Source organism: Tupaia chinensis, unplaced genomic scaffold, assembly GCF_000334495.1.
Source record: "Tupaia chinensis unplaced genomic scaffold, TupChi_1.0 Scaffold140464_1, whole genome shotgun sequence".
NCBI lineage: Eukaryota > Metazoa > Chordata > Mammalia > Scandentia > Tupaiidae > Tupaia > Tupaia belangeri.
In genome coordinates this window covers 732907-743226 of record NW_006200341.1, presented here as the reverse complement: position 1 = coordinate 743226, position 10320 = coordinate 732907, and the positions used below count along the sequence as shown (strand labels likewise).

Sequence of the window (10320 nt, the reverse complement as noted above, 5' to 3'; positions counted from 1 at the left end):
TGGCCAGGGTGCTGCAGAGGGCCAGCTGAGGTTTGCTACGAAGCCGCACGCAGAAGCCCGGGGAGGGGTGGTGTATTAGCCAAGTGGCTTTCTTCTCTGCTTTGGTCTCGAAGATGTCAGAAATGGAGGGTCCCAGAAGCAGCTCCCAAGCGGCCGCTGTGGATTTCTGGAATTTCTTTTGCTCCCATCTGGCCTTTGCTAGAAGACTGGTAGCCAGCAAGCAGAGTGCGAGAGGGCATGGCCGTGGGAGGAACGCCGTCTTCAGGGTCACCCCTGCCGGGTCTGGGTGCCCCAAGATGCTGCAGCAGGGCCTTGTTCTTGAGAGGTGTCGCTGTCAGGTGCAGGGCACCGCCCGGGGCCAGCACTGGCCGACAGTCTGGAGGAAGGTGGACGGATGGATGGACGGATAGGAGGTGCCCCGTCCTCGCGGGCCGCTGGTACCCCTACCCGGCCATGAGGCACGTGCGACAGCAGAACTGGATGAAGAGCTTCCGTTCGCAGAGCCGGTTGGATTTGACCATCTCGCAGAAGGTCTCGTCAGCTGGGGCCCCGCGATAGAGAGAGGAGGGAGAGGTCAGACTCCGGGGCCTTTAAAATGGCTTCAATCATTCCAGGACATCCCAGGGGACAGCCCTCTATCCCCTTCCTGCCCAGTGCTTGTCTACAGGAGCCTGGCATGGCGGAGGTGACACCTCTGTACAGGGGCGCTCACTGAGTCTAAGTGACATGGAAGATACGGAGGGGACAGATAGGGTCAGGGAGAGTGCTGGTGGGAGGCTCAGGAGACCGACTCGGGGTGGGGCAGACACGCAGGGTTAGAGGGGGCAGGAAGGGAAGCTGCTGCCTGGGGACACCCCGAAAAGGCAGAGCGGGGCTGTAGCCTCACTTCCATGGGTTGGGCACATCATCTGGGCAGGTGACTTCCTATAAAGGAAACCTCCTGGCCTCTGAAGGGACATGCTTCTGCAAACCAAAAGAAAAAAGCAACAAGACAGGCCACCTCATGGTCTAGGGTGTCCCCAGGCTCTCACTGGCTTTGGCTCTGCCGGGTCTCAGCAGGGGCCCTGACCCTCGGACACTGTGGAGCGGGTGGCTCTCATTCTCTGCCTCAGCTCACCTGCTAATGGCCCCTGCACCAGACCTCACGTCCACCATCCCTCTTGCCCAGAATCCCCAAACTGGGCACTAACCTGGGAGCCTTTCAGAGTTTCTGTCTGGCTATGCTGTCCGTGTTCTCCCACCCCCCTGGAACCAGGGCTTTCCTGAAGCACAAATACTGGGTCTCCCTATGGGCAGCTGGGATTCCAGCTGGGTGGCCCCATCGCTGGGCTCTGTCCTCTCAGTTCTGAGGCTGACGACCCCCAACCCCACCAGGCCTTATTACGCTTAAGGGAAATCACCACTCTCAGGCCGCTTGGGGCTTGTGGCTTTGACAGAGGGAACAGGACAAGAACGAGGTCCTTATTTATATTTTAGATTCTGTTATAGGGCGCATGCACTTGCTGGAGAGAGGGAGAGTGAGAAATCACCACCCAGGGTTAGATGGCCACACTGAAGTCCCTTCTCCTCTGCTGTCCTCTGGGGTTTTGGGGCTTGCACACACATGCACCCAGCATGTTTTTCTTCCTTTTTTTTGGGAGAGGTTTTTGCTATAGGGCACTTTAGCTTGCCAGAGAGACAGAGAGAGAGAAAGTGAGAAATCACCCCCCCAGTGGGGATAGTCACACAGCAATCTCTTCTCCATTCTCCTCTCGGGAACTTGGGCATGCACGCGCATGCACACGCACACGTGCCTCGTGTGAGTTTCAAGCCGCAGGGTCTGGGACTCAAACCGCGGTTGACCATGTGGGAGTCCAGCGCCTTATCTACCACGCCACCTGCCGGCCCTTGCCTTGCCTTCTGTGACCCGAGATCTGCAGGCTGAGCTGCAGGACCATGCATAGCCACAAGGCAACGGAGGCAACATGCCTTGTGGGGCCACCCCTGGTGCTCACCGTTGCTACACGTGTGGTTGGTGATGCAGGACGTCCCCAGCTGCGTGAAGCCCGTCTTACACCTGCTGCAATTCCGACTGGAGCCTTCGCAGCTTAGACAGTTCTCATCGCACCTGTGGGAAGATGCCGGTTCCTGCTGAGGCTTGGGGAGATATCTGGCCGTTCTGGGCCCCCTTGCCAGAGCCCCTGTCTACACCCCAGCCCCCTTTGACTTTGGTCCTCCTTTTTTTGGAGAGGTTTTGACTATAGGGCGCGTGCACTCGCCAGCCAGACAGAGACAGAGAGACAGAAAGCGAGAAATCACCCCCAGGGGGGATGGCCACGCTGCAATCCCTTCTCCTCCATTCTCCTCTCAGGATCTTGGGCACACACGCACACGCGCCCGGCATGAGTTTAATCCACTGGGTCTGGGACTCAAACTGTGGTCAGCTACATGGGAGTCCAGTGATGTAGCCATTATGCCAACTGTTGGTCCTGAGATATATATATATATTTTAAAGAATGATTTAACTTCATTTATTTATTTATTTTAATTTGATCGGAGAGGGACAGAGAGAGCGAGAGGGAAAGTGAAAAGCCAAGCCACCAGGTCTGGGACTTGAACCTTGGTCTGCCATGTGGGAGTCCAGCACTTTCAACCACCACACCACCTGCTAGCCCAAGAGAGAGATCTTTTGCTATCGGGCGTGTGTGCTCCCCAGAGAGACAAACAGAGATAGATAGATAGAAGTGAGAAATCACCCTCCAGGGGAATGGCCATGCTTCAATTCCTTCTCCTCCATTCTCCTATCAGGATTTTGGGCACACGGGTCTGGAGTGAATTTTAAACTGCCAGGTCCAGGACTCGAACCGCGGTCAACCATATGGGAGTCCAGTGCCTTAACCACTACACCACTTGCTGGCCCTGGTTTTCTATCACAATGTAACAAAATGGTCACTAAGTAGCAGGTTCAAACAGTACCCAAACATGGGACCAGCAGTTGGCGTAATGGCTATGTCACTGGACTCCCACGTAGTTGACTGCAGTCCGAGTCCTGGACCCGGTGGCATAAACTCACGCTGGGCCTGTGTGCGTGTATGCCCAAGATCCAGAGAGGAGAATGAAGGGGAAGGGATTTTGGTGTAGCTATCCCCCCCAGGGAGGGAGGTGATTTCTCGCTTTCTGTCTCTCTGTCTCTATCTTTGTGGCGAGCGCATTTGCCCTATTGTAAAAACCTCTCCAAAAAGTTTATTAAAGAAGCCAGCAGATGTAGCAGTTATGTAGCTGGACTTCCACGTGGGGGACAGTGGTTTGAATCCAGGATTTGGAAGCTTGAAAATCACTCTGGGCACGCAGCCAAGATCCCAAGAGGAGAATGGAGGAGAAGGGATTTTGGTGTGGCCATCCCCCCTGGGGGGTGATTTCTCACATTCCTTTTCACTGTCTCTGTCTCCCTCAGGCACTACCAAAAACAATAATAATGATAATAAATAAAATTAAATAAAATGAATCCTTAGGGACCAGCACATGGTGTCATGGTTACATGGTTGGACTCCCACGCAGTTGACTACAGTTCAATTCCCAGACCTGGCAGCCTAAAACTCATGCCGGGCGCATGTGCGTGCATGCCCAAAGTCCCAAGAGGAGCATGGAGGAGAAGGGATTGCGGCGTGGCTATAGCCCTGGGTGGTGATTTCTCACTTTCTGTCTCTCTCTGTCTCTCCAGTGAGTGCAAAAATCTCTCTTTAAAACAAAAAAGAAAAATATGCTAGGTACATACATGTCCAAAATCCCACGAGGAGAATGGAGGCAAACGGACTGTGGTGTGGCCTTCCCCCCCGAGAGGGGGGAGTTCTCTAACTCCTCTTTCTCCCTTTCTCTGTCTCTCTCCATCAAGCACACATAATCTATAGCAAAAATTTAACAAAAAAGAAAGAAAGAAAGAAAGAAAATGAAAGAAGGGGGGGCCAGCAGTTGGCAGAATGGCTATGTCGCTGGACTCCCATGTAGTCGACCGCGGTTCGCGTCCCGGACCTGGTGGCTTAAACTCACGCCGGGCGCGTGTGCATGCATGCCCAAGATCCCGAGAGGAGAACGGAGGAGAAGGGATTGCAGCGTGGCCATCCCCCCTGGGGGGTGATTTCTCACTTTCTGTCTCTCTGTCTCTCTCTGTTTCTGTCTGTCTGTCTGGCAAGCGCACGCGCCCTATAGCAAAAACCTCAATTAAAAATTAAAAAAAAAAAAGAAAGAAGGAAAGCCAGCCCCCCTCACAGTTCCATTTCCAGAGTACTCTGGGGATGATTTGAGTCAGGCCCGGGGGGCTCTTCTGCGGGGTCTATTCTGGGGATGATTTGAGTCAGGCCCGGGGGGCCCTCCTGCGGGGTCTCCTTCCCACTGTGAACTTCCAGCCAGCAGCTTGCTCTGTTTCCCGGGTCATACTCACCAGTAGGCACTCAACAAACATCGATCAGATGAGCAAAGCTGTGAGGTTCCGATGGCTCTCTAATCCCTGGATGCCCGTCTGTCTGCTGCTCCGGAGTGCAATGGGAGCTCTGGCACTCCCACCCACTGGGTCCCCGGAAGGCGGCCCTTCGCCAGACTCAGCTGCCTGCGACGACCCCACTCGCAAGTCTGCACTGGAGGGAGGCGCTTACCTTCGACACACCTTGTGGGGCAAACCGGGCATCTCCTCTGGGTAGAAGCCCTCGCCACAGGCGGGCACGCATTTCCAGTCTTGGAAGTGGAAGTTTTTCGCGCAGTGGATACATTCTTCCCTACTCGGCCCTGAGGGGTGCAGGGACGGAAGCAGGGGTCAGAGAGCTGCCCGCGGATGTGCCACACCCCAGGGCTGCCCCAGGGCCCGTGAGATCAGACGCCTCCCCTCTCTTGCAGCCATGCCACACTGAGCAGTCCCCAGGGGCCCCGCAGGGCTGGGCCATCCTCACCCTGGCCACCCCCATGTCACAGATGGGGACATCAGTGGTGTGGGCTGACCGTGGGGTGCACACACACTCCACCATCCGTGCCCTGATTCCAAACACTTCTGTCCTCTCTGAATGGCTGCTTCCCCTCTCCTGGGGCCAGAGCAGTTATGGCTGCCGGAAGCTGTGGCTTCGAGCACCCGGGACGGGGCTGGGATGAACTGAGACGGGTTGGGAGCATGAAATACACACATCCTGGATTTCATAGTCAGGATTTCATAGAAAAGAATGTAGCATAGTGATTGAGGCGCTGAACGCTCACATCGTCGACCGTGGTTCGAGTCCTGGACCCGATAGCTTGAAACTCATGCCAGGTGCATGTGTGTGCATGCCCAAAATCCCGAGAGGAGAATGGAGGAGAAGGGATTGTGGCATGGCCATCCCCTCTGGGGGGTGATTTATTCCTATTTGTCTCTCTCTGTCTCTCTGGCAAGCACACATGCCCTACAGTAAAAAAAAAAAAGAAAGAAAAAGCTAAAAAAAGAGAATATAACATAGCTCATTTGATTTTGATATTGAGACATGTGGAAATGATGCTATATATTTAAATATATATTTTAACTTGCTATAGGGCATGTGCACTCACTGGAGACAGAGGGGAGAAAGTGAGAAAACACTCCCCAGGGGGAAGGGGGATGGCCATGCCACAAGCCTTTCTCTTCCATTCTCTTCTCAGAATTTTGGGGATGCAGGCACATGGGCCAGGCATGTTTTTCAAACTCCCGGGTCTGGGACTTGAACTGCATAAGTTGGTCATGTGGGATCCAACTGCCTTAACCTCCACACCAACTCCTGGCCTGGAAACGACAATATTTAAAATATATTAGATTAAATAAGATATGTTACTGGGGCTAGCAGGTGCCATAATGGTTAAAATGCTGGACTCTCACACTGCTGATTGCAGTTCAAGTCCCAGACGTGGTGGCTTGAAAATCATGCCAGGGACATGTGTGTGTCCCAGAGAATGGAAGACAATGAATCATAATGTGGCCATCCCCCCGGGGGGGGGGATTTCTCCTTTTCCCTCTCTCTCTTTGTCTCTGTCTCTCTCCAGCAAGCACATGTCCCCTCTAGCAAAGAGCAATAAATATATTAATTTAAAAAAAATCAAAGGGATGAATGGGAACATCATTTTAGTAACATGTCTTTCTTTTTTAACAGTTTTTTAAAAAAAGAATTATTTTATTTAACTTTGTTTATTTATTTATTTATTTTATTTTATTTTGAACAGAGAGGGACAAAGTGAGAGAGAGATAGGGAAAGTGAGAAAGCAAGCCACCAGGTCCGGGACTTGAACCACGGTCAGCCATGTAGGAGTCCAGTGCCCGTAACCACCACGCCACCTGCTGGCCCCTCTCCTCTTGGTATTCTGGACACACATACACAGGCACCTGGCATGATTTTCAAGCTGCTGGGTCCAGGCCTCTAAGCATGCATTGGCCATGTGGGATCTAGCCCGTTAACCATGCCACCAGCCGGCCTCGTGCAACAACTCTAAGACGCAGATTCTCTGCCACGAGAAAGGAAGATCCCTTTGCGAAGGTTCCAGATCCCTGGGGAACCCCCAGGCATGCAGACTGGGCTGGCTCCATAGCTCAAACCATAGCGTTTAGCCTAGGGGATAACTGGGGGTTATCCAGGTTAAGCTCCTCCGTGGACAATCGGGAAAGTGAAGCCGAGGAGACCACAGGCTTCTGAACCAGAGGCAGAAGAGCGCCTTTGGGCTCATGGACCTCTGCAGGGACGCAGAATGGAGAGGTCCTCCCCATGTGCTGTCCCCTACATGCTCGGGGCTCTGTGTGGTTTGTGTGGTTCCAGATGGGAGGCTCCTGTCTTCTGTGGCCCACCCACTCCTCCTGTCACCTATCTCCCGGGAGCATCTGCTTGGGCAGGGAGGGCTGAGGGCCCACGAGGAGGGCCGAGGGCACAGACGGCCTCAGGGGGTGTGCAGTGCCTCCCGCTCTCTATTCCTTGAGTCTTGCCTGCTAGATCGTGTCCCCCAGGTCCAGGACTCGAACTGTGGTTGGTCATGTGGGAGTCTAGCACCTTAACCACTACGCCACTGCCGGCCCCAGTCATGGTGTTTTAATTTGCTGCCTGGGACATCGCCCCTCGCCCCGGGAACACGTGTAACAGGTGCTTGTACCTCACGGCTACCAGCTGTTGACCCATGCCCAATCCCAGTGCAGAAGTCGGGCAGGCACAACTTGGACCTGCTGCAGTAACCCTGACAGATGGGCACCCCGCGTGGGATCACAGTGTCTGTGCCAGGATGTGCTGGGGACCTGGACGGGATCTGGATGGGGCTTGTCCTCATCCGGTCACCCACCAAATGCACTGGGCACCACGATCCACGTCCTCTTCAATATAGCATAAGATTGACCATGTTTTTTAAAATTTCTTTTTCTTTTTTCTTTTGAGAGGTTTTTGCTATAGGGCACGTGCGCTCGCCAGAAAGACAGAGAGAGACAGAGAGACAGAAAGCGAGAAATCACCCCTCCCCAGGGGGGATGGCCATGCCGCAATCCCTTCTCCTCCATTCTCCTCTCGGGATCTTAAGCACGCACGCACACGCGCCCGGCGTGAGTTTAAGCAACCGGGTCCGGGACTCGAACTGTGGTCGACTACATGGGAGTTCAACAACATAGCCATTATGCTAACTGCTGGTCCCAGCCACCTTTTTTTTTTAGAGGTTTATGCCTTCGGGCGTATCTCTCCAGAGAGAGAGAGACACACACACACACAGACAGTGAGGGGGAAAGTGAGAAATCAACCCCAGGTTAGATGGTTGCACCACAATCCCTTCTCCTCCATTCTCCTCCTAGAGTTTTAGCCACACACTTACACACACCTGGTGTGATTTTCAAGCCACCAGGTCTGGGACTCGAACCACTGTCGGCTGTGTGAGAACCTAGTGTCTTAACCTCCATCCCACCTGCTGGCCCTCACCTTTGTGTTTTAATGCTGTCATGCACACGGAAGCCTGTGAAGTCCCAGAGCTTACACGCTTTCAAGACAGTTGGCCGGGACCAGCAGATGGCATAATGGCTATATCGCTGAACTCTCACATGGCTGACCGTGGTTCGTGTCCAGGACTCGGTGCTTAAACTCACACCGGGCGCGTGTGCGTGTGTACCCAAAATCCCGAGAGAAGAATGGAGGAGAAGGGATTGCGGCCTGTCCAATCGCCCTGGAGGATGATTTCTTGCATTCTGCCTCTGCCTGTGTCTATGGCAAGCGCACATGCCCTATAGCAAAAATATCTAAAATAGGGGGACTAGCAGTTAGCGTAACGGCTATGTCACTGGACTCCCACGTAGTTGACCGCAGTTCGCGTCCCAGACCCGGTGGCTTAAACTCATGCTGGGCATGTGTGCGTGTGTGCCCAAGATCCCGAGAGGAGAATGGAGGAGAAGGGATTACAGCGTGACCATCCCCCCTGGGGGGGTGATTTCTCGCTTTCTGTCTCTCTGTCTCTCTCTGTCTGTCTGGTGAGCGCATGCGCCCTATAGCAAAAACCTCTCCAAAAAAAAAAAAAATCTAAAAAAACCAAACAAACAAAAAAACTCCACAGCTGGCCTGTTTACTTGGCAACCCCATGGGCCTCATGGAACGGAGGCCTCTGCAGGCGACCTAACTCACCCACGCAGGTCCGGCAGGTGTGATGGCATTCCCCGCATCGGATCAGCTCCGAGTCAAAGTAGGTGCCCGGTTCACAGTCCGGAATGCAGCTGCCCCGTGCCAGGCTGTTGGAAAGACAGAGAGAGGTGTCCACCTCCATTCCAAAACCCAAACCGAATTCTGGCTAGTCTTCCACTGGCCTTCCTGAGAAGAGATAAAAACCACCGGGTCCAGGACTTGAACTGCGGTTGACTACATGGGAGTCCGGCGACATAGCCATTACGCCAACTGCTGGTCCCAAAATATTTTTACTTTTAAAAATTTGCTACGGGGTGAGTGTGCTCACTGGAGAGAGAGAGAGAAAGTGAGAAGCACCCCCTAGGAGGATAGCCAGACTCCTCCTCCCTGTTCTCTCAGGATTCTGGGTGCACATGCTCATGTGTCTGGTGTGTTTTTCAAGCTACTGGGTCTGGGACCCAAGCTGTGTAGTTGGTCATATGAGATCCAAGTGCTGCTATAGGGCATGTGTGCTCATTGGAGAGACAGAGAGAGATAGAAATTTAGAAATCACCCCCCAGGGGGGATGGCCACACCACAATCCCTTCTCCTCCATTCTCTTCTTGGGATTTTGGGCACACACACACACACACACACACATACACACGTGCCTAAGCGTAAGTTTCAAGCCGCTGGGTCCAGGATTCGAACTGCCGTCAACTGTGTGGGAGTCCAACGCCTTAACCACTATGCCACCTGCTCCCTCCAACCCCGCAATAAAATCTTTTAAAAGGAAATGTGTGCTGCACTTTCCAGGGCTGAGCCTAGCAGAACAGGGAGAACAGTTGTCTAAAGCCCATCCCTGGGGATCAAGGCTCCCCCAGTCTCAGGAAGCAGCGGAAGGAAGAGAGAAGACAGTGGCGGGGAGGAGGGAGGGTGGGTGAACCACGCAACCCACGTGGGCAGGACTGGGAGGAGAGCCAGACCAAGGGCAGTTCCGGGCGCCCAAAGGCAGGAGAGCTGTGTTTCTCTTGGTGGCTCCTGCTCGAGGGACACTCTGTCCTCACCGCAATGCTCCTGAACCATGTGCCTCCGATGTCCCTGAGAGCGCCTTGTCCTCTGGCCAGAAGCCCAGCAGGATAGGATATGATCCACTGGTGCTTTGACCGATTCTCCAAATGCTGCATAAGATGCCAGCAAGTGGTATGGGGGTTAAAATGCTGGACTCTCCCATGGCCAGCCACGGTTCAAGTCCTAGACCCAACCACTTGAAAATCATGCCGAGTGTGTGTGTGTGCGTGCCCAAAATCCCAAGAGGAGATGGACCAGCAGTTGGCATAATAGCTATGTCGCTGGACTCCCACGTAGTCAACTGTGGTTCAAGTCCCGTACTCGGTAGCTTAAACTCATGCCGGGCGTGTGTGCGTGCGTGCCCAGGACCCCGAGAGGAGAATGGAGGAGAAAGGATTGTGGTGTGGCCATCCCCACTGGGGGGTTACTTCTCGGTTTCTGTCTCTCTGTCTCTGTCTGTCTGGCGAGCACACGCGCGCCACAGCAAGAACCTCTCCAAGGGAACCAGCAGTTAGCGTAATGGCTATGTCACTGGACTCCCACGTAGTCAACCGTGGTTCGCGTCCCAGACCTGGTGGCTTAAAACTCACGCCGGGCGCGTGTGCGTGTGTGCCCAAGATCCCGAGAGGAGAATGGAGGAGAAGGGATTGCGGTGCGGCCATCCCCCCTGGGGGGT

General features: G+C 53.9%; 1 protein-coding gene and 1 long non-coding RNA gene across 3 annotated transcripts in view; one reads left to right on the top strand and one right to left on the bottom strand.

The window, feature by feature from the left end:
- LOC106736454 (uncharacterized) overlaps nt 1-226 on the top strand; it is a 1172-nt gene extending 946 nt beyond the window's left edge. The window contains exon 2 of the long non-coding RNA XR_001371468.2: nt 31-226. This is a non-coding gene — a long non-coding RNA (uncharacterized LOC106736454). The remainder of the gene's footprint in view (nt 1-30) is intronic.
- Nucleotides 7-10320, bottom strand: part of PCSK6 (proprotein convertase subtilisin/kexin type 6) — a 125367-nt gene continuing 115053 nt past the window's right edge. For both annotated transcript variants that reach the window (XM_014593384.1, XM_027766060.1), the window contains exons 17-20: nt 8598-8701; nt 4629-4758; nt 1995-2107; nt 7-541 (exon numbers count right to left, since the gene is read on the bottom strand). In XM_014593384.1, coding sequence (XP_014448870.1) covers nt 444-541; nt 1995-2107; nt 4629-4758; nt 8598-8701 — 445 coding nt within the window. In that variant the 3' untranslated portion in view covers nt 7-443. The remainder of the gene's footprint in view (nt 542-1994; nt 2108-4628; nt 4759-8597; nt 8702-10320) is intronic.